Below are 23,905 nucleotides of genomic sequence, written 5' to 3' on the forward strand. Positions count from 1 at the left end.
ATCAATGATTCTCTCCTCCAGTGCAGCGCAGTGGTGGGGCTGATGTTTCAGAGTTCCAGCATCTGGTACCAACAATCACTTCACAGTCAAAATCATGTAGATCATATTTCTTCCACATTCTAATGCTCGATCTGAACAACAACTTTACCTCCTGACCACATCAGCATGTTTGTATGCATTCTGTTGCTGCACAATAATTGGCTGATTAGATATATTTGCATTAACTAGCAGGTGTTCAGCTGTACCTAATAAAGTGGCCATTGAGTGTTTGTCATGGAATACGTTATTCTGCAGCAGCAGTGCAGTGTTGTGGTTCTCCTTCTTGGAGTAATTTTAAAAATACAATAAGTAATTTCTTAAATGGTCTGACTTTGCTGTAATGTCCAGTGTTCTACGTTCTTGGTCACACATCCGCCACACCATTGTGGGCCCATTGCTGTGCTGTACGCACCCTTGTTCCTGGCAGACTTTTGGCCAGATTGACCATTTTTATATCCAATACTCTCCATCCTTCCTCTTTAATCTTTGAATTCTGGGGCTCACCCACTCCTGCTTATTGAAGCCCTGGCATCAAAGACGATGGGTCAGATTTATTATCCATACAGAGTACTGTGCAAAAGTCAGGAACCTATATATAGATTGCTCTATACACCTCTCCCAGGTCAATTTGAGTGAACTCCATCCCAGCACCACCAGTCTCCCATTGCTGCATTTCTCATACACTTGATTCTCTGTCACATCTGCAGCTCTCTGTTACGTTCAGTGGTGCTGTTTTTGTACATGATTCTCGTAATAATCCTGCTCACCCACACTTGCACCACTTATGTCACTGGCTCCCACATGCACCACAGCAGCTTACTCTTTCCACTCCCAGACTATGCCAAACCAGATGGCCTTCAAGGCATCAGTGGATACATCTCTGTGTTTCCTCTGTAAGATCAAGATTGTTCAATGCCATTTGCTGTACACAATTGTAAAGGAAAATGAAATAAGTGTTACTCCAAATCTGATGCAGTGCAAAGATAAACAGAAAAGATAAGGAATAGAATAAAGGCATCTGTTAGTCTTGCGAGACCATGGATCTGCGCCTGGAAAGTCTTCACTCTCCAGGGCGCAGCCCTGGGCAAGGTTGTATGGAAGACCAGCAGTTGCCCATGCTGCAAGTCTCCCCGCTCCACTACACCAGTGTTATCCAAGGGAAGGGCATTAGGACCCATACAGCTTGGCACCAGTGTCATCACAGAGCAATGTGTGAGTAAGTGCCTTGCTCAAGGACTCAACATGCTGCCTCAGCTGGAGCTCGAACTCACAACCTTCAGGTCGCTAGTCCAATGCCTTAACCACTTGGCCACGTGCCCACTAGGAATATAATAGCAATAACAATAAATAGAAATACATAAGAGAGGTTATATACATAGATTGATTGTATGAACACAACGTGACACTAGGCACAGGTATTGTCTGTACATAAGGTGACTAACTAGCGATGCTGGGGGCGGGGAAGTAGTGTATGAAGGAGTGGGTTAGTGGGTGGTGGTGTTGATCAACCTTACTGCTCGGGGAAAGTAGCAGTTTTTGAATCAGTGTTCGTGGCATGGATGCTATGTAGCATTCTCCCAGATCGGAGTGTGACAAACAGACCATGTGCAAGGTATGTGGGATCCTTCATGATGTCACTGGCCCTTTTCTGGCTCCTTTCTATATCTATTTCCTTGATGGTTGGTGGACTGGTGGCTTTGATGCGTTGGGCAACTTTGACTGTCTGTTGTGGAGCAGTGCAGTTCCCATACTGAGCAATGATGTGGCATGTTAGGATGCTCTCGACTGCACAACTACAGAATGACGTGAGTATGGATGTACAAAGTCCAGCTCTCTTCAGCTTCCTCAGAAAGAAGAGGCATTGGTGAGCTTTCCTGCTTTTGTAGGATGTGTTCTGGGACCATGAGAGGTTGTGTGAGATTTTCACTCCCAAGAGTTCTTTCAGCTCGCATGTCTTTTGCAGCACCCTCCACCATCAACACATTGTGCAGCCAATGAAATATGCCCCCAAATGCAATCCACGTGTAACGGCTGGCCAGCATAGTGTGCATAGCAAGATCCCACAAATAAAAGCTTGGGGTGGTGGAGGTGGCTGGTGGTTGGGAGATATTATGTGACCAAGTTTTCAGATCCAGCTCTCAGGATCAGTAGAGCTGCCAGAAGGCAAGAAAGATGGATGACAAATAGGCCACTCGGCCCTTTAAACCTAACCCACTATTCACTCCCATTATGATTCGTCCTGATGAAGGGCCTTGCCCCAAAATGTCGACTCTTTATTTCACTCCATAGACGTTAATTGACCTGCTGAGATTCTCCAGCATTCTCTGTGAGTGTTACTCGGGATTTCCAGCATCTGCAGAATCTCTTGTAGTTATGATTGCTCTGCCCCAGGTCGCCTCTTCAGCGCCTCACCTGTTCACCTGCCAACTTTCCCCAAATTTATTTACCTAATGTTTAAAACCTGTCCAGTGATCCAACTTCCACAATCTGCCGGGGTGAAGAATTCCAGAGAAGATCGTTTGAAGATCGTTATTTTGAGGGTTTTTCAAGATTGGTTAATATCAGTTCAGGTACACAACTGCAAGGAGTACGAAATAATTATTACACCGGATCCGAAGCAACCAAGAAAAAACACAGTAAGATAAGGAACACGATAATCATAAAAAACACAATAAAATACATACGTGAGATGGTTTATATATATATATATAGATTGATTGTATGTCCACACAATCTGAGAGAATGGGATCCTCTCCCGTGTGCGTGTGTGTGTGTGTAACCGTATTCTGACGCCTCTGGATGTCCGAGCCGCACTGTAGTGTGTGAGTGGCCGTCCCAGTGGAAGCTCGTTGACTGAACCGCAGTTTACTACTCTACCTTTCGTGTCCTGGGACTCTTTCCGAAGTGGCGTTCGGACGCACTACCGAAACGCTGAAACTACGGACCGCAGATCAGAGGAAGCGAGGGGGCGGGTCGGGAGTTACTTGGGCAGCGGCTCAGCTCATATTTCCATTTCACCGAGCGCTTCCCTTTCCGATTACATCACGCCTGCTGGTAGGATATTCCGAAAGTCCGGTATATATAGAGGGGATCTAACTGAGATCCAACAGACATACAAACGCTCCTGAAGAGAACTACCTCAAGAGAGCTTCGACCGAACCCAGGATCATGAACCAATACAACATGCAGTTGGACCCCGAGGCCGGCAAAGTTGTGGTGCTGAGAGAGTCGAGCAGAAGGGGTTGTTTCTGGCCGGCTCTTTGCGCCGTTGCCGTGCTCGGCTTGGTAGCCGTCAGCTCTTACCTGGTGCTGTGTCAGCTGAGGGGACTCCCGGCTCAGCAGGTACGTGGCCATACTGTACAGTCTCCGCGGAGACCGGCTCGAAAAAGATCGGGGTTCGGATTAACTGGAGATTTAGGATTCAGTTCACCTTTTAAATTGCTGCTCTTTTTGTTTGCTACAGGATAAAACGCGGGACGCGGAGCTGTCGGAGACGAGTTTTCAGGCTAAAGACGGTGAGTGTCCTTTCCGCGGGCAATCTTTGCTCCTTGCCGTAAACCCTCTCGCTCAGCGCCAACTATTTCATTCCGTCTCCCAGTACCTTTCGGTGCCGCTCTCCCGCTCGATAGTAAACCCCCCATTGCGCCTTTACCCCTTTAATTGTGTCTAAACATTTATTCCTCTCCCCTTCTTTCTCTCTCCCCACCTCTCCTAGCTTTCTGTTTCTCTCTCCCAGCGCTTTCTCCTCTCTCTTCCTCCCCTTTCTCACAATTTCAATCTGCTTGATTCTGTTTTTATTACCTTCCCCTCTCGTCTTCTTTCATCTCTACTTTACTTTTTCAAAATTTCTTCACCTGTGTCTTTTCTTACCTTTTTCTCTCGCTCTCATCTCTCTCTCTCTCTCTCTCTCTCACACACACACACACACACACACACACACACACACACACACACACACACACATCTTCCCGTCTCTCCCCTTCAGCACCTTTGTTAATTACTGAGACAAAGTACACTTCCACTCAAACTACTGCTTTCCTTTCCCAGGTCTACAACAGGTCATGAAACAAGTTGGGTACGCGGAGAGAGCAAAAATCGCTGCTCACCTCATCGGTAAGAAATATTTTGCTCAGCAGACAGTGGGTGGGAAGGTGATGTGGAAGCCGAGGGAGGTGGTGGGGGGTTCGGGAGAAAGGTGTAAGGGTGGTACACCACTTCATCTCCCTTCCTTGCAGTTTCCATGACCCGGGTTCAACTCAGACCTCAGGTGCAATTCAGCAACAACTCCCAAAAGCATTCTCCAGATCATGTACAGTGAATCCATTAGAGATTTGCATTGGTCAGTGCTAAAAAGTTATAACAGAACAATGGTAAATACGGTTGGGAAGAAGAATGTGACTCCAGGCCATTCCATGCTAATATCCTCCATCTTTCCCACAGCATTATCCAACAACAGAGGAAAGGAAGTGATCTGGCAGGAGGACACAGACACCACCCTCGCAAAAGGAGTGGACTTTGAGGACAACGGCCTGGTCATCAAGACCCCCGGCCAGTACTTTGTCTACACCCAGGTGGTGTTTCATGGCAAAGGCTGCCAGGACAAGGCCACCTACCTCAGCCACAACGTCACCTTGCTGTCTGCCAACTACCCAGAGGAAAATCTGCTCCTGAAGGCCACCAAGTCCATCTGCCACTATGGGTCAAACCAACAACACTGGTACAAGACTTCCTACCAGGGTGCCATCTTCCAGTTTGAGGAGGGTGACCACATCTTCTCAAAAGTCAGTGAGAAGGTGGTGCACTACGTGGACAGGGCTCAGGGAAAGACCTTCTTTGGAATATTCGCCTTGTGAAGAACTCAATGAATGGTCGGGATTTTCAGACTGGAACTCAACAGACACTTAATGGGGCATGTTGCCCTATAGGACAAAATTTGGACATTCCATGCCATGTTCATTCTCAGGATAAGCTAATATTCTTTCTGTTTTATGGCATGATATTTATTATATATTTAAGTTTATTGATCTTATTGAAACAAGTACTCCTAAGGGAGAGTGTAAGTAGATAATCTCAAGAGGTAATGTGTGAGCAATTCTGTCTGATATTCAGACTGTTTAGCTTGTGAGACCAGTTTCTGCATAGAAGCATATCTGGGACATCTACGTGGGTCCTCAATGGTTAGTGCTAGTAAAGGAGCAGCCAAACTCCCCATAACTTGTTTACCAAATTGCCAACATATTGGGTCATCTCTTTTGAAAAAAGATGTAACTATTCTGCACTGTGATTATCACCAAACCAACTAAAAGTAATTTATTCTACACTCATCGTGACTCAGATTCCTACACAAGAGTAGATCACAGTGAGTAAGTTGGCCTGTTTTGCACTTCTGGGTCTTTCTGAGTGGTATGCGATCTGCTTGTCTCTTACTGTATGTTGAATGTTGTGAGTACTTCCTGGGCAGTTTCAGTGATAATGTCACATTGTCTCACAAATCTGAGGCACTGCTCACTAATCTGCTGGCAGAGTTTTCAGAGAAAAACAGTTCAGATTCATCCAGGTGAATTTCCACCCAAAGCACTCCACTGTTATATATTATAGGCATCTGTTAGTCTCGTGAGACCATGGATTTGCGCCTTGGAAGGTTTCCAGGGTGCAGGTCCTGGGCAAGGTTGTATGGAAGACCGGCAGTTGCCCATGCTGCAAGTCTCCCCTCTCCACGCCACCGATGTTGTCCAAGGGAAGGGCATTAGGATTGATACAGCTTGGCACTGGTGTTGTTGCAGAGCAGTATGTGGTTAAGTGCCTTGCTCAAGGGCACACCATGTTGTCTCAGCTGAGGCTCGAACTAGCGACCTTCAGATCACTAGACTGATGCCTTAACCACTTGGCTACGTGCCACACTGTTATATATTAACTGTGGCAGAATATAGGATTTATATTAAAATGAAATTACATCTGTTTTAAGGATGTCCATAAATGTTAATATTTTTCTTATTGTTTCATGCTTGTTTAATTTATTACTCTTTGATATTTATTAATTGAATTATTTATTATTTATATTATTCATTTTCTGACTGAATGACAATTAATAAAAGTAACTTAACACTGACATTTTTTCATTTCCTTATTTTTTGTGAGTTTGCCTAGGTTGCAAAATTATTGCTGTTTGGGAGGAAACAATTATTGTATTGAATTGACTTCATTACAGTCGCCCCTCCATATCCGCGGGGGTTTGGTTCTGGGACTCCCCCAGATTCCGCGGATGCTCAAGTCCCATATATAAAATGGCGTAGTATTTGCATATAACCTACACACACCCTCCTAAGTATTTTAAATCATCTCTAGATTACTTAAAATACCTAATACAATGTAAATGCTACGTAAATAGTTGTTATACTGTATTGTTTAGGGAATAATGACAAGAAATATAAGTCTGTACATGCTCAAGCAATGAGTGCTGGAGAGAGAACATCTGGGTTTTTTTTCCGATCCCAATCCACGGTTGGTTGAATCCGCAGATGCGGAACCCATGGATACGGAGGGCCGACTGTACTTACATCCTTCATATACATGAGGAGTAAAAATCTTTACATTACATCACCATCTAAACGTGCAATATGCAATTTATAGTAACTTATAATAGATAGTATGTACAACAGGACAGTCAATATAACATAGAAATACATTTGTGTTTGCATGAATTAATCAGTCTGTTGGCCTGGTGGAAGAAGCCTTTATGCTGTGGTACCGTTTCCCGGATGGTAGCTACTGGAACAGTTTGTGGTTAGGGTGACTTGGGTCCCCAATGATCCTTCAGGCCCTTTTTACATACCTGTCTCTGTAAGTGTCTTGAATAGTGTGAAGTTTACATCTACAGACGCGCTGGGCTGTCCGCACCACTCTCTGCAGAGTCCTGCGATTGAGGGAAGTACAGTTCCTATACCAGACAGTGATGCAGCCAGTCAGGATGCTCTCAATTGTGCCCCTATAGAAAGTTCATAGAATTTGGCGGCCCATACCAAACTTCTTCAACCATCTGAGATGAAAGAGGCACTGTTGTGCCTTTTTCACCACACAGCTGGTATCTGCAGATCACATGAGATCCTTGGTGATGTTTATGCCGAGGAACATAAAGCTGCTCACACTCTCAACCCTAGATCCATTGACGTCAATACTGGTTAGCTTGTCTCCATTCCTCCTGTAGTCCACAACCAACTCCTTTGTTTTTGTGACATTGAGGGAGAGTTGTTTTCTTGACACCACTTGTGTTAGGGTGATGATATCTTCTCTGTAGGCTGCCTCACTATTATTTGTGATCAGACCAATCAGTGTAGTCTCATCAGCAATTTACCATAATTAGCAGATTGGAGCTGTGGGTGGTGACACAGTGATGAGCAAAAGAGGGGCCTTAGGACACAGCCCTAGGGGGCTCCCATGTTGAGGTTCAGAGGAACAGAGGTGAGGGAGCCCACTCTTACCACCTGCCGGCGATCTGACAGGAAGTCCAGGATCCAGCTGCACAAGGCAGGGTGAAGGGCAGGGTCTCTGAGCTTCTTGTCGAGCCTGGAGGTTCGAGTCAAGTAGAAGTTCAAGTTAAACTTCTGTGTGCTTCACAAACAGTTAGATATCCACAGGACAGGAATCAGAATCCGGTTTAATATCAATGGCATATGTTATGAAATTTATTAACTTCATGGCAGGAGTACAATGATAAATGAATATGAGTCCATTTTATTCCCACTCACTGCCTCCTGCCTGACACCAATTCCTCTATCCATGCCAGTATCTTTCCTGGAACACCATACGATTTTATCTTGTTTAGCAGCCTCGTGTGTGGCACCTTACCACATGCCTTCTGAAAATCCAAGTAAATGACATTCACTGCCTCTCCTTTGTCCACCCTGCTTGTTACTTTCTCAAAGAACTCTTTAACAGATTTGTCAGGCAAGATTTCCCTGTACAGAAACCATGCCGAAATTGACTTATTTTATCATTAGTCTCCAAGTACCCCAAAACCTTATCCTTAATAATGGATTCCAACACTTTCCCAACCATTGAGGTTAGGCTCACTGGCCTATAATTTCCTTTCTTTTTCCATCCTCCCTTCTTAAAGAAGCAATGGCCTGAAAACCTTGCCATATTCCCCTTAAACATATCACTTTTCACATTTAACCCATAACCTCTAGCTCTAGTCTCACCCAACCTCAGTGGAAAAAGCCTACTTGCAGTTACCTTTCTATGCCACTGATAATTTTATATACTTCTATCAATTCTCCCCTCTATCTTCTACACTCTGGGGAATAATGTCGTAAACTTTCCCTATATTCAGGTGCTCAAGTCCTGGCAACATCCCTGTAAATTTTCTCTGCATTTTTCTTTTGCGTCACATTTCTTTTTTCCACAGCTAGTTGAGATTTGTACTCTGGAGTTTCAGTCCGGACTCTAGATTGGCTGACATCACTGCTCTCCCCACTCTAAGACTCAGCCTCCTTCACCCAGATTTCCTTCTCTCACCCCTGCATCTTCCATCCCGCAAGCAAAATCGCAGGCAATAAATCAGTCCCATCTGTCCGACAATCTTTTTGACACCCTGCCATCAGACAGGAGGTACAATAGCATTAAGACAAGAATTATTAGGTTGGGAAACAACTTCTCCCCCCAGCCCACAGAGTCCACTCCACCAGTCCATTATGGCTGATTTGAATTCCCTCTCAACCCCATTCTTCTGTCTTTGCCCTGTAACCTTTGACACTCTCACTAATTAAGAACCTATCAACCTCTGCTTTAGATATACCCAATGACCTGGCCTCCACAGCTGCCTGTGGTAATGAATTCCATTGATTCATCACCCTCTGGCTAAAGAAATTGCACTTCTTCTCTATTCTAAAGGAGTCCTTTTCTTCTGAGGCTGTGCCCTTGGTCCTAGGCTCCCCCGCTATAGGAAACAGCCGCTCTACATCCATTCTCTCCAGGCCTTTCGCTATTTGTTAGGTTTCAAAAAGAATTCCCCCCGCCCCGCCCCATCCCCATTCTTCTAAACTCCAGTGTGTACAGGACCGAGCCATCAAACACTACTCATATGTTAACACATTCAGTCCCCGGATCATTCTCATGAACCTCCCCTGGACCCTTTCTAATTCAACGTGTTCTTTGTTAGATAAGGGGCCCAAACTGCTCACAATTCTCCAAATGTGGTCTGACCAAAGTTTTATAAAGCCTCAACATTCCATCCTTTTTTTTGTTATTTCTGCTCCTCTTGAAATGAATGCTAACATTCAGTTGGGAATCTCAGAGAATGGACCGATGGACTGGGAATTTGAAAGTAGGATTGGTAGGTTGGGGACTCGGGATCTGTCTGTGAATCAGGGTGCTCTTGGTGTAAGCAGACACCTGCCAGCTATCTGCCACTTCCACCACCCCACCCCCTCAGCCCATGTCTGAACCAACCAAGGGAACTGACGGCCACAGGAAGGTGAAACAGGATGAGGTGTAAAATGCCCACCCACATGAGAAAATCACCAAGCAAACATAACGAGCTCACACATTGCACACAAACACTCCCCAGTCCACCCTCACCTTTCTCATGAAAGCTGAAAGCTGACTTAATGACCACACAAACCATAGTTTTCCGGTGAGGGACAGCGTGTGAAGGGGATGGCCAGTAGCTACAGTAACCTAACAGTTAGTGTGACACTTTACGGTGCCAGCAGTTGTGAGGTCAGGGGTCAATTCCTGCCTCTGCCTGTAAGCAGATCGTACATTCTCCCACTGACCACGTGTATCTCCTCTGGGTGTTCTGGTTACCTCCTATGTTCCAAAGACATACAGGTCAGGGTTAGTAAGTTCTGGGCATACTATTTTGGCATCAGAAGCATGGGAGCTCTCTCTCTCTCTTTCTCTTTCTCTCACACATTAGGTATACTTAAAGCAGATGTGATAAGTTCTTGATTAGTAAGGGCATTAAAAGTTACAGGGAAGGCAGGAGAACACTGTTAAGATAGAAAATAAATCAGCTGTGATCGGATCGTGAAGTTGACTGGATGGACTGAATGGCCGAACTCTGCTCTAGTGTCTTATGGTCTTATAGAACTAACCTTATCCAAAAGCACATCCTAACGTGCACTGAGTCCCAATCATTAACAGTATTGCAGATCAAAAAATCCTCACCCAGGCTGGCTGCTCTCCCTCCCTGCTCCCTGTGCCCTTATCGTAGCACCCTCCTGCAGACAAGTAGGTGTGATGAGCTTGTTACTACAGCCACAGCTTATAGCGGTGATGATTTTACCAACTACTCCAGAGCTGAGGGTCTGTTGCATCGGGGCCTCTGCGAGTAATGAGCATTCTTACAAAATCATTGGACTCTGGCATGGTGCCAGGTGACTGGAAAATTGCAAATGTCACTCTACTCTAGCAGAAAGGAAATTATAGGCCAGTTAGCCTGACGTCCATGGTTGGGAAGATGTTGGATTTACTTGTTAAGGATAAGATTATGGAGCACTTGCTGACACAGGACAAGATAGGATAAAGTCAGCATGGATTCCTTCAGGGAAAATCTTGCCTGATGAACCTGTTGGAATTCTTTGAGGGGACTAGAAGTAGGATGGATAAAGGGAATGTAGTGGATGTTGTATATTTGGACTTTCAGAAGGCCTTTGGCAAGGTGCCACACATGAAGCTCCTTACCAAATTAAGACCCCATGATATTACAGGAAAATTACTGGCATAGATAGATCATTGGCAATTGATAGGAAGCGACAAGTGAGAATAAAAGGATCATTTTCTGGTTGACTGCCAGAGACTATTAGTGTCTTCAGGGGTCGGTGTTGGGTCCGTTTCTTTTTATGCTGTATATCAATGATTTAGATGTTTGCAGATGATGCAAAGATTGGTGGAGGGACAGGTAATATTGAGGGAACAGGAAGGCTGCTGAAGGACTTAGATTAGGAGAATGAGAAAGAAAGCGGTAAATGAAATATAATGTTGGAAAATGCATGGTCATGAACTTTGGCAGTAGAAATAAATATGCAGACTATTTTCTAAATGGGGAGAAAATCCACAAATCTGAGATGCAAAGAGACTTGGGAATCCTTGTGCAGAACACTCTAAGAGTTAACTCACAGATTGAGACAGTGGTGAGGAAGGCAAATGCAATGGTAACATTCATTTCAAGAGCTCTAGAATACAAGAGCGGGGATGTGATGCTGGGGCTTTATAAGGCACTGGTGAGGGCTCACCTTGAGTATTGTGAACAGTTTTGGATTCTTCATCTAAAAAAATGTGTGCTGGCATTGGAGAGGGTATAGAGGAGCTTCACAAGGATGATTCCAGGAATGCAAGGGTTATCATTTGAGGAACATTTGATGACTCTGGGTCTGTACTCACAGGAATTTAGAGGTTGAGGGGTATCTCATTGAAACCTTTCAATGGCCTAGACAGAGAGGATGTGAAAAGGATGTTTCCTATGTTGGGGTAGTCTCAGGCTAGAGGGCCCAGCCTCAGGATAGAGGGGTGTCCATTTAAAACAGAGATGCAGAGAATTTGTTTGAGCTTGAGGGTGTTGAATTTGTGGAGTTTGTTACCACAGTCAGCTGTGGAGGCCAGGCCTTTGGGCGTATTTAAGGCAGAGATTGATAGGTTCTTGATTGGACATGGCATAAAGGTTATGGGGAGAAGGCTGGGGAGTGGAGCTAAGGAGGGGAATAAAGGATCCACCAAGATTGAATGGTAGAAAAGGCTTAATGGGCCAAGTGGCCTAATTCTGCTCCATATCTTATGGTCTTACAGCTTTACACATCACTCAGTGGCATTGTGTAGAACCCTCTTTCAGTTTCATGGTTGGACATCTTCCCTTTTATTTACCAGAGGAAGTTTCACAGAACTTCTGTCTCTGCTTCAATCAAAGAGCAACCGAGAGACAATTTCCTCTCAACAACAGCAAGTATCACTTAACCCTGTCCCCCTCTCTCTCTCTCTCTTAGTCACTCTAGCAACATCTCTGATTTTCAATTTCTTCTTACCTTTCCCTATTCACAAGAGATTCAGCAAATACTGGGAATCTAGAGCAACACACAAAAAATGCTGGAGGAACTCAGCAGCTAAGGCAGCATTTATGGAAGTGATGTTTTGGGCCAAGACCTTTTATCTGGACTGGAAAACAAGTGGGTAGGAGCCAGAATAAGAAGGTGAGGAAGGGAGAAGGAGGACAAGCTAGAAGGTAATAGGTGAAGCCAGTTGAGTTGGGTGGGGTGTGGGAATGAAGTAATAAGCTGGGAGGTGACAACTGGAAAAGTGAAAAGGCTGGTGAAGAAGGAATCTCGTAGGAGGAAAGTGGACCACGGGAGAAAAGGAAGGTGGAGGGGCACCAAGGAGATGTGATAGGCAGTGAGGAGAAGAGGTAAGGGGCATAGGAAAGAAGAGGGGAGGAGGAGGGAAAGAAATACCAACAGGAGAAATTGATGTTCATGCCATCAGGTTGGAGGCTACTTAGATGGAATATGAGGTGTTGCTCCTCCAACCTGAGTGTGGCTTCACCATAGCAGAAGAGGAAGTTACGGACCAACATGTCAGAGCAGAAATGGGAATAGGAATTAAAATGATTGGCCACCAGGAAACTTTGCTTTTTGTGGATTGAGTGGTGCAGCTCGAGAAACCAGTCCCCAATTTATGTCGGTTCCTCTCCCTATTGTTTTCCTACTTTCCCTATTGTCCTTGGCCTCATCACTTTCGCTCACCAACTAATTGCCCAGTTATTGAATAATTCTTTGTCTAATAGTCTATCCATCGCCTTTCACTTGTTTTGCGTCTTTTTATTTCAGATGTGGTTCTGCTAGTATTGGAAACTGCTCTCTTCATTTTGGCGGTGTATTTTTGAGCCAATCCGGTGACCTGGCAGTTTTCGGTCTCCAAGAAGATTCCACAAGGCTGCCAACAAGGCATGCGGGATAGATGCCAGGAAACCAGGAGACGAGCCGCGAGCCCATAATTTACTGCTTCTCTTACCGATCTTGCTGATTAAAGCACCAAGGAAGATTGAAATCGTCAAGTTGGGTGTGGAGGGTGAGCAAGTGTTCAGCGCTGTCTGCCAGCGTCTTGCTCGCTGCTGCTAGATGAGGGTGTCTGCATGGGGCAGTCCCTCTCCTTCTCACTCTCTACTCCCAAGGGAAGGTTCTTGTGTTCGTATGATCTTTCTCTCTCTCTCTCTCTCTCCCCCACCTCACTGCTGTCATGGTGCCAGAGCAAGGTTTAATCAACACACTTTGTGGATCGGACTCTAATTCACATAGGATGTGCTTCTAGTTTTTCTGGTCACTACCTTTTTATTGCTAGTTTGGGTGATGTTGAATCGGGGTGGCTTTCAGATAACAAACACTGAGCTGACCTGAGTATGCCTTTGAATTTGTGTTTTATATTCTGTGTTCTAGCTCTGTTTTTGTAGCCGGTTGTGTGACTTTTTTGTGTTGGGGGGAGGCTGATGTATTTTTTCTTTGACTGAGATCCATGGTTCTTCTTTGTTTCATGGCTGTCTGTGGGGAAAACAAATCTCAAAGTTGCATACCACATACAACTTTGATAATAAATATCTTTTGAATAATATCAAGTATTCTTAACTTTATTTATACCTTCATTTATAGAGCATTTTTGATAGAGATGATGATGTTCAAAATGCTTTACAATGGGATAAAATACAAACATAAAAATGAAATAAAAATAATAAAATAATACAAATAAACATGGAAATAAAGGTCAAAAAGATGTTAATTTAAAAACAAGGTTAAATAAATAGGCTTTGAGCTGGTGTTTAAAAGTGTCAACTGAGTCTGCATCCCTTATAGTTTTAGATATTGAATTCCACAGTTTAGGAGCATGGTTCAAAAAACTGACCTGTTACTTATCTTTTGAGGGAGATTGTTTACATTTTAGATACCGGTAGAAGAAGATCTGGGAGCTCAAGCAGGATTATAAAATTAAAATGATTCTGTGATGTACTCGAGTCCCAGACTATTGAGAGCTTTAAAAACAAGTAAAAGAACCTTAAAATCAATTCTAAAAGGTACAGGGAGTCAATGCAGAGTAACTGGGAAAGGAGTGATATGTTCCAGCCTCCTGGTTTTAGATAAAAGTCAAGTAGTGGCATTCTGAACAAGTTGAAGTTTATTAACGGATTGCTTTGGAAAGCCAGTAAAAAGTGGCATTGCAGTAATCTGGTCTATTCAATATAAAGTCATGAATTATTTTTTCAGCATCATTATGTAACAGAAATAGGCGTGCCTGGAATATTTCTTAAGTGTGGAATTGCTGTTCTGGTCATTTGCCTTATGTTGAAATCTGAATCAAACTAGCTAATTCTGATCTTACAAAGGGAGTCAAGTTACCAAGTTTATCAAGAAGTTTATCTATGTATTATTGAACAGTATAGCATGCTATGGGTGGCGTGGCCCAGAATGTTAACCTGCTACACAATCAATCCAACCCGTCCCTCCTACACAACACATAACCCTCCATTTTACATTCATCCAAGAGTCCAGGAAATGGCCCTATTGTATCATATTCTACCACCATCACACACTCCTCTCTCTCTCTTTCTCTTTCTCTCTGCTCATCCCTCTCTCATCCTCCATCCTGCTCTCCTTTCTCCATATTTTTCTCTCTCCTTAACTCCTCATCTCTCTCTCTCCCATCTTCCCTTTTGTTTTGTTACTTTCCTTTATGTGGCTTTTTCCCTTTCTTCCTAACTTTCCTTGTATCTTCCTCATTCTCTCTCAAAATGATGTTGTATCTGTTAAAAAGGGGCCGTGGACAATTCTGATTTGATGGAGACAGACGTGAAAGCACAAAGGAACATCTGGAGAAATTTCTGAAACGCCCGTTCGCTGCTGTCGTTGCTGTGTGGTTGGGTATCTTTCGGAGGGTAGATCTCAAAATCCCCGGCCTTGCCTGCTTTTGGCGACCGAGAAAGAGGTCGAATCGCTTGGACAGAGATGGTGCTCAGTACTCGGTGTCGGAGAGCTGATCAGAGCTCAAAGTTTTCAGATGACTCAGAGTCGGATTGTGGTCGGCATGGCAGAGAGAGTTTTTCTTCCTTCCTTCTCCCGTCTGCGTGAGATGTGGGACATTTGAGAAACTTTGAACTTTACTGTGCTCATGGACTTCTTCATCAAGTTATGGTATTGTTGCACTGTTGTAATTATCTGTATAATTATGTGGTTTTGTCAGTTTTTTCAGTCTTGGTTTGTCCTGTGTTTTTGTGATATCACACTGGAGGAAATAATGTATCATTTCTTAATGCACGCATTACTAAATGACAATAAGAGGGGACTACGTGTCTTCATAATCTAAAAATTTCTCTACCTTTTCCTATTTCTTTCCATCTCTCCCCTCCTCCCTCTATACCTTTCTTGCTCCCTCTTGCCCCATTCACTTCTTTCTCTGTATTTTTCTCTTTCTCTTCTCCTCCACTCACTTACCACTCTGAGTATGAGGATGTTGCTGGAACTTGAGGGACTGAGATCTGAAGAAAGGAACTTTATTCACTAGAGTGTAAGAGAATGCCCTTACCGAGGTGTATCAAACTATGAGGGTCATAGATAGGGTGAATGTGCACAGTCCTTTTTCCCATGGTTGGAGAACCAAGAATGACAGGGACAAGTTTTAAGGTGAGAGGGGAGTGATTTAATAGGAACATGTTGGACAACTTTTTCACCCAGATGATGGTCCATATATGGAAAGAGCTGCCAGAGGAAGTGGTTGAGGGAGATACATTAACAACGTTGGATGGGTATGTGGGTATCAATGGACCAAATGCAGGCCATTAGGACAAGCTTCGCTGGCAATCTTGTCCAACATGGACTATATTGTCTGCATGGCCTGTTTCTGCACTGTATAACTCTGCGACTCTATAACTCGATCTAGGACTGTGACTGAGTCCTGGGAATGGGATTAGTATGGGTAGGAGAGATGTGCATAGGGTACACAAATGGCCTATGCCACTGCTGTACTACTCCTAGCAGAGAACAAGAAATACAAGCAAATGGAAGTCATTTGAACCCTCGTTCATCTTCTGCTGTTCAATCACAACTTCTGCCTCAACACCATTCCTTTACACATAACCCGCAATTCCCAAAACATCTAAAAATCTCCATCTTGCTGTTCTTCCCCAGAGTGATAGAGAATTCCAAAGATTACCTTCCTCTTAGATTACCATTTCTTTATTTTCCTGTGAATGCCTACAAGAATATGAATCTCAAAGTAGCATACTGCATGGTAAAATATACGTACTTTGTTAATAAATTTACTTTGAACTTTGAACCTCGTGCAGTAACCACCCCAATGATACCTCATTGCCATGTTAAGTATATTTCACAATCGTACACTATCACATTTCCCTTTCTGGCTTCTGATGTGGACAGTGTTGATAGCATGGATTTTGCAATGACTTGTTCGCCGACTTTGGAACTGGCTTATTTATACTGTTTATATTGAAGAAATTATTAAGTGCACACATGTGTCACTGAGCAAAAAAATGTCACAGCCCAACATTTTTGTGTACACTGGTCATTACAAATTAGAGAGAACATTGCTCAACACTTCAAGTATCTATCACAGGACCTGAATAACTCCCTCTCCTTTGCCATTCAGAAAAGTCCATAAGCAGAAGCACACTCTTTTTAGATTAGATTGGATTTTGTGATTTCACTTACAAAAGTCCCCAGAATATCTCAGCTACTCAAGATGAGGAAGTTCACTTGGACTCAAATTAGTTTGGCAGATGTTCTTTTTAAGAATAGTTCCAAAACGTCACATATTTCCTGGGGTTTTGGGAGTGTGGCCTCTCTTCATCCCACAGCTTTCTCACTGCAAAGCAGAATAGAATATGGTGTGAGTGGAATGTCCTGCTGATTTCGATATCCTTCACCTTTGGCACTGGAATTTGGTAATTTGTATATTGTTTTCATGTGTACCAAGATACAGTGAAAAGCTGTGTTCACATGCCTTGCAGACTGCTCAGTCAAATTATAAAATTCAAAGAAATTTATGGGCTCAAATATGTACGCTCAATGACCACTTTATTCGGTACCACATTTAACACAACTGTTAGGGAGGGTTTAATCTAATTTGGCAGGGGGGATGGGAACTGCAGTGATAGGGCTGAGGAAAGGAAAAACAGAAATAAATCAAGGATAGCGTGCAACAGAGATTATAGAAAGAACAGGCAGGAGATGAGGCTTAAACACAGCCAGTAGCATGAGTTACAGGGAACTAAAGGCGTGGTACAGTTAAAACAGAAAGTAACAAATACTGGACAGAAAGTGTTATATTTGAATGCAAGCAGCATAAGCAATAAAATGGACAGTCTTGAAATTCAGCAACAGATTGGCAAATATGACATTGTCGCCATCTCTGAAACTTGGCTAAAGGATGGCTGCCATTGGGAGCAGAACGTCCAAGGATATACAGTATATCAGAATGATAGGTTAGTAGACAGAGGGGGTGGTGTGGCTTTGTGTATAGGAAATAATATTAAATCCTTGGAAAGAGATGATATCGGCTTAGAAGGTGTAGAATCTCTATGGGTTGTTAAGAAATGACAAGGGTAAAAGAACCCCTAAAGGCAGTTGTATACAGGCCTCCAAACAGCAGCCGGAACGTGGATTGCAAATTACAGCAGGAGATAGAAAAGGCGTGTCAGAAAGGCAATATCGTTGGGGATTTTAACATGAAAGTGGATTGGGAAAACCAGGTCCACACTGGACCTCAAGAGAGAGAATTTGTAGAACATCTAAAGGATGGCTTTTTAGAACAGCTTGTTGCTGAGGACGCTAGGGGGTTGGCTGTGATAGATTGGGTGTGGGCGATAATAGGGAACAGTGACTACAGTATAATCGAGTTCACATTGAAAATTGAGAGGGAAAAAATGAAGTCCAATATGTCGGTATTTCAACGGAACAAAGGAAATTACAATGGCATGAGAGGGGAACTGGCCAAAGTTGGCTGGAGTTTCTGGGAAAAATGACGGAAGTACAAGACAGATATATTCCAAGTAAGAAGAAGTTTTCAAAGGGAAGAAGAACACTACCGTGGCTGACAAGTGAAGTTACAGCCAAAGTAAAATCAAAAGAGAGGGCATACAAAGAAGCCAAAGATAGTGGGAAGATAGAGGATTGGGGAGCTTTTAAAAACTTGCAGAAGGAAACTAAGAAGGTCATTTGGAAGGAAAAGATGAATTATGAGAGGAAGTTAGCGAGTAATATCAAAGAAGATAGTAAAAGATTTTTAAGTATACAAGGGGTAAAGGGGAGACGAGGGTAGATATAGGACCAATACAAAATGATGCTGGAGATATGGTAATGAGAGATGCAGAGGTGGCACAGGAACTGAATGCGTATTTTGCATCAGTCTTCACAGTGGAAGACGTCTGCAGTATACCAGACATTCAAGAGTGTCAGGGAAGTGCAGTTTGTGCAGTGAAAATTACGACTGAGAAGGTGCTCAGGAAGCTTAATGGTCTGAGGGTGAATAAATCTCCTGGTCCTGCTGGAATGCACCCTCAGGTTCTGAAGGATGTAGTTGGAGAGATTGTGGAGGCATCAACGATGATCTTTCAAGAATCAATAGATTCTGGCATTGTAACGGATGAGTGGAAAATTACAAATGTTACTCCACTATTTAAGAAGGGTAGGAGGCAGCAGAAAGGAAACTATAGGCCTGTTAACCTGACATCTGTGGTTGGGATGTTATTGGTATTGATTGTTAGGGATGAGATTACGGAGTACCTGGAGGCACATGACAAGATAGGCCAAAGCCAGGAATGAAAGGGTTACCATATGAGGAGCATCTGACAGCTCTTGGGCTGTATTCCCTGGAGTTCAAGAGAATGATAGGGGATCTCATAGAAACATTCCGAATGTTAAGAGGCCTGAACAGATTAGATATAGCAAATTATTTCCCATGGTAGGGGATTCTAGGACAAGAGGGCATGACTTCAGGATTGAAGGACAAACTTTTAGAACTGAATGCGGAGAAATTACTTTAGTCTGAGGGTGATAAATGAATGGAATTTGTTGCCACAAGCGACTGTGGAGGCCAAATCATTGGGTGTATTTAAGGCAGAGATAAATAGGTTCTTGATTATCCAGGGTATCAAAGGGTATGGGGTAAAAGCAAGGGAGTGGGGATGACTGGAAGAATTGGATCAGCCAATGATTGAATGGTAGAGCAGACTTGGGCCGAATGGCCTACTTCTGCTCCTATATCTTATGGTCTTATGTATGTTCATGGTCTTCTGCTGCTGTAGCCAATCCATTTTGAAGTTCAATGTGTTGTGCATTCAGAGATGCTCTTCTGCACATCACTTTTGTGATGTGTTGTACTGTTGTCTTCCTGTCAGCTTGAACTATCTTAACTCTCTCACTAACAAAATATTTTCACCCAGAACTAGATATTTTTTCACAAACAGGAGAAAATCTGCAGATGCTGGAAATCCGAGCAGCACACACAAAATGCAGGAGGAACTCAGCAGGCCAGGCAGCATCTATGGAAAAGAGTATTGTCGCATTTCGGACTGAAACCCTTTGGCAGGACATTACTTTTTTTGTTTTTCATACATCATTCTCTGTAATGTCTGGGGACTGTTCTGTATGAAAATCCAGATCAGCAGTTCCTGAGATACTCAAACCACCCTATCTGGCACCAACATTCATTCCGTGGTCAAAGTCACTTTGATCAATTTCTTCCCCATTCTGTTGTTTGGTTTGAACAACACCTGAACCTCTTGACTGTGTCTGCATGCTTTTATCCACTGATGCCACAACATTAGCTTATTGTACATGCATATTTGCATAAATGCGTGGATGTACAGGTGTACCCAATAAAGTAGCCACTGATGGTAACTTACCATATGCCTCCAAAAGATTCATTTTCTTGCAGTAATTTACAGCGGATAAGACATACACTAGAATTTATGAGAAACTATGCATTAGCAGGCAAATGCTGACAAACAACCAATGTGCAAAAGTAGAAAAACTGTGCAGATAAAAAAAACTAATACTGAGAACATGAATTGTAAAGTGTCCTCAAAAGTGATTCTGTAGGTCATAGACTCTGTTCTGAGCTTTGTTGAGTCTCATTCTCGAGGTCCATTCAAGTGTCTTATAACAGTGGGATAGACATTGTCGTTCATCCTGGTGGTGCAATTCTTCAGCTTTTGTACCTTCTGCCCAAAGGAGAGGGAATAAGAGAGAATGATAAGGTGGGAAGCCCTTTGATTACACTGGCTGTTTTCCTGAATCAGGAGGGAAGTAAACAGAGGGGAGGCTGGTTTTTGTGATTGGCTGGATTTTGTTCACAAGTCTCTGCAGGTTTCCATAACTTCTTGCAGTCTTGGGCAAAGCAGTTGTTATGGTGAATCCAGGTCAGATAATATTTATGGTGAATCTATAAAACTTGACAAGGGGCACCAGGAACAAGTGAAATTCCTTATTCCCTATCTTTCTGTGGAAATAAGTGTGTTGGTGATCTTTCTTGGCTGTAGCATCTACATGGCTGGACCATGACAAGTTGTTGGCATCATTTACACCTGGGAACGTGATGCTCGCCACCACCTCCACTCCAGCACAGGATGCTTCATTGCTTCCTGAGGTCAAAGAACAGCTCTTTTATTGCACTGACATTATTGAGGGAGGGACTTCAGAAGTCCAGGATTGGAGGAAGGGAATCTGCTAGAGGAAGGGTACTGTAAAAGAACTGGAGAGGAATATTGGAGGAAGATTAAAAGAGATAGCTTAGAGAACTATCAAAGAAAAGCAACTTCCTCATTTTTCCCATTGCTACTCTGCTGTTTTCCCTGCCAGCAGGTCCTTCCAATTTACTTTGGCCAACACCTCTCTCATACCACTGTAATTTCCCTTACTCCACTGAAATACGGCTACATCAGACTTTCTCCCTATCAAATTTCAAGTTGAACTCAATCTTCTTGTGATCACTGGCTCCTAAGAGCTTTTATACCTTAAGCTCCCTGATCACCTCTGGTTCATTACTTAACATCCATTTGAGTATAGCTGATCCCCTAGTAGGTTCAATCCAAATTGCTCTAAAAAGTCATCTCATAGGCATTCAACAAATGCACTCTCATGAGATCCGTTACCAACCTAATTTTCCTAATCAACCTGCATATTAAAATCTCCCATAGCTATCATAACATTGGCCTTTTGACAGGCCTTTTATATTTCCTGTTGTAATCTGTGGTCTCCATCCCAGCTACTGTTGGGAGGCCTGTATATCTGCCATCAGGATCCTTTTACCTTTGCAGTTTCTTAACTCAAGCCACAAGGATTCAACATTTTCCAATCTTGTCACATCTTTCTATGATTTGATGCCATTCTTTAACAGCAGAGCCACACCATCCCCTCTAACACAACATGTAACCTTGGATGTTCAGCTTTCAACTACAACCATCCTTCAGCCATGATTCGGTGATGCCATAACGTCATACCTGACTATCTGTAATAGTGCAACTAGATCATCCATCTTATTTCTTATACTCTGTGCATTGAGATATAACACATTTTGTGATATATTTGCTACCCTTTTTGATTTTGCATCCCTAATGCACTGATACTCACCCTGCTGGCTGCAATTTTATCCTATCATCTGCCTGCTCTTCCTGACAGACTAATGGATGCATTGGTTATGACCTTTCTAGAATCACTTGATTCTGGCATGGTCCTGGAAGACTCGAAGATTACAAATGCAATCCACACTTTAAGAAGGCAGGAAGGCAAAAGAAAGGAAATTATGGGCCAGATAGCCAAAACTCAGTGGTTGGGAAAGTGTTAGAGTTAAGGATGAAGTTTCAGGGTACTTGGAGACTAATGATAAAACAAGTGGAAGTCAGCATTGTTTCTGTAGAGAGAAATCTTGCCTGACAAATCTGCTAGAGTTCTTCGAGGAAGTAACAAGCAGGGTGGACAAAGGAGACGTAGTGATTGTCATTTAATTGGATTCTCAGAAGGCATTTGATAAGGTACCACACATGAGGCTGCTTAAAAAGAAAAAATCCTATGACGTTGCATGAAGGATGCTGGCATGTATAGAGAAATGGCTGAGAGGCAGGAGACAGTGACTGGGAAGTAAAGGGGCCTTTCCTGGTCAATTGCCGGTGTCTACTGGTGTTCCTCAGGGGTCAGTACTTTTCACATTGCTTGTCAATGATTTGGATAATGGAATTGATGGCTTTGTGGCAAAGTTTGTGGATGATGCAAAGATAGGTAGAGGGGGTAGCTAGTGCTGAGGAAGCAATGTGATTGCAGCAGGACTCAGACAAATTGGAAGAATGGGGAAAAAAGTGGCAGACGGAAGACAGTGTTGGGAAATGTATGATAATGCATTTTGGTAAAAGGAATAATAATGCAAACTATTATCTAAACGGGGAGAAGGTTCAATCATCAGTGGTGCAGAGGGACATAGGAGTCCTTGTGTCAGACTCCCAGAAGGTTAATTTGCAGGTTGAGTCTCTTCTATAGAAGGCAAGTGCAAAGTTCGCATTTCTGTCCCAAGTTCTTTGGGCACAGAGCTCAGAAAAAGCAACCCAACAGACCTTTAACACCATAAACCAGCAAGTTGTTTGTTATGTCTCCCCTCTCGCTGTGAAACAGGGACGCCTTTTATTCGCTTATTGGGGGAGAGAGAGAGAGCCTGTGGTTTGTCAAGTACAGGGTGAACAAGTAGGCTTTGGGGTACTGCAAGTCTGTGTCTTTATTGATGCGTTGCTGCATGCTTCAGTGCTCAGAGGAGCGGGCCGATGCTTTTTTGCTGGTGGGGGGTTATCGTCGCCTTGCTGCGCTTGTCTGTGGGAGAGGGGAGCTGGGAGGGGGACTTTGGGGTTCTAACGTTTAACTGTCATTCATTCTTCAGGGCACTCCTCTGTTTTTGTGGATGTTTGTGAAGGAAAAGAATTTCAGGATATATATTGTATACATTTCTCTGACATTAAATGTACTTATTGAAACCTATTGAACCTATTTCAAGGGGAATAGAATATAAAAGCAAGGAGATAAGGCTGAGGCTTTATAAGAATAGTCAGGATGCATTTGGAGTATTGTCAACAGCTTTGGACCTCATATCACAGAAAGGATGTGTTGTCATTGGAGAGAATCCAGAGGAGGTACACTAGGATGATTCTGGGAATGAAAGGGTTAACAGTTGAGGAGTATTTGACATTTTTGGGCCTGTACTCACTGGATTTAGAAGAATGCCAGAGAATTGCATTGAAACACACTGAATATTGAAAGGACTAGATAAGGTGGATATGGAGAACATGTTTCCTATGATGGGGGAGTCCAGAACTGGAGGGCACAGCCTCAAAATTGAGGGACAGCCTTTCAGAACAGAAGTAAGGAGGAATTTTTTTTTAACCAGAGTGTAGTAAATCTGAGGAATGCTCTGCTACAGACTGTGGTGAAGACCAAGTCCGTGGGTATATTTAAAGTGGAAGATGATAGTTTTCTGATTGGGCAGGGCATCAAAGGATATGTTGAGAAGGGATGTATATGGGTTTGACTGGGATCTGGGATCAGCCATAATTGTATGGTGGAGCAGACTCGATGGGATGAATAGCCTAATTCTGCTATGTCGTATGATCTTATGGTTGTATGGTCAACATATGAGGAACATTTGATGGCTTTGTGCCTGGAATTTAGAAGAATGAGGGGGATCTCATTGAAACCAACTAAATATTGAAAGGAGTAGATGGAGAGGATAGAGAGGATGTGTCCTATAGTGGAGGAGTATAGGACCAGAGGGCAAGCCTCAGAATACAGGGCCATAGCTTTGGAACAGAGATTTGGAGCAATTTCTTTAGCCAAAAGGTGGT

General features: G+C 43.3%; 1 protein-coding gene across 1 annotated transcript; it reads left to right on the forward strand.

Moving 5' to 3' along the window:
• Positions 1–3,136: 3,136 nt before the first annotated feature.
• Positions 3,137–6,107, forward strand: LOC140197442 (tumor necrosis factor-like). The gene is made up of 4 exons (XM_072257405.1): positions 3,137–3,381; positions 3,503–3,554; positions 4,087–4,152; positions 4,480–6,107. Exons 1-4 carry the CDS (start codon positions 3,208–3,210, stop codon positions 4,890–4,892), a joined length of 705 nt encoding a protein of 234 aa, XP_072113506.1. The 5' UTR covers positions 3,137–3,207; the 3' UTR covers positions 4,893–6,107.
• Positions 6,108–23,905: the final 17,798 nt, after the last annotated feature.

Source organism: Mobula birostris, chromosome 5 (genome assembly GCF_030028105.1).
Source record: "Mobula birostris isolate sMobBir1 chromosome 5, sMobBir1.hap1, whole genome shotgun sequence".
Lineage (NCBI taxonomy): Eukaryota > Metazoa > Chordata > Chondrichthyes > Myliobatiformes > Myliobatidae > Mobula > Mobula birostris.

Coding starts and splice junctions, on each gene's coding strand:
- LOC140197442 (XM_072257405.1), top strand. CDS start 3,208: ATGAACCAATACAACATGCAGTTGGACCCCGAGGCCGGCAAAGTTGTG. Junction 3,382..3,502: donor GGGGACTCCCGGCTCAGCAG/GTACGTGGCCAT, acceptor TGTTTGCTACAG/GATAAAACGCGGGACGCGGA. Junction 3,555..4,086: donor GAGTTTTCAGGCTAAAGACG/GTGAGTGTCCTT, acceptor TTCCTTTCCCAG/GTCTACAACAGGTCATGAAA.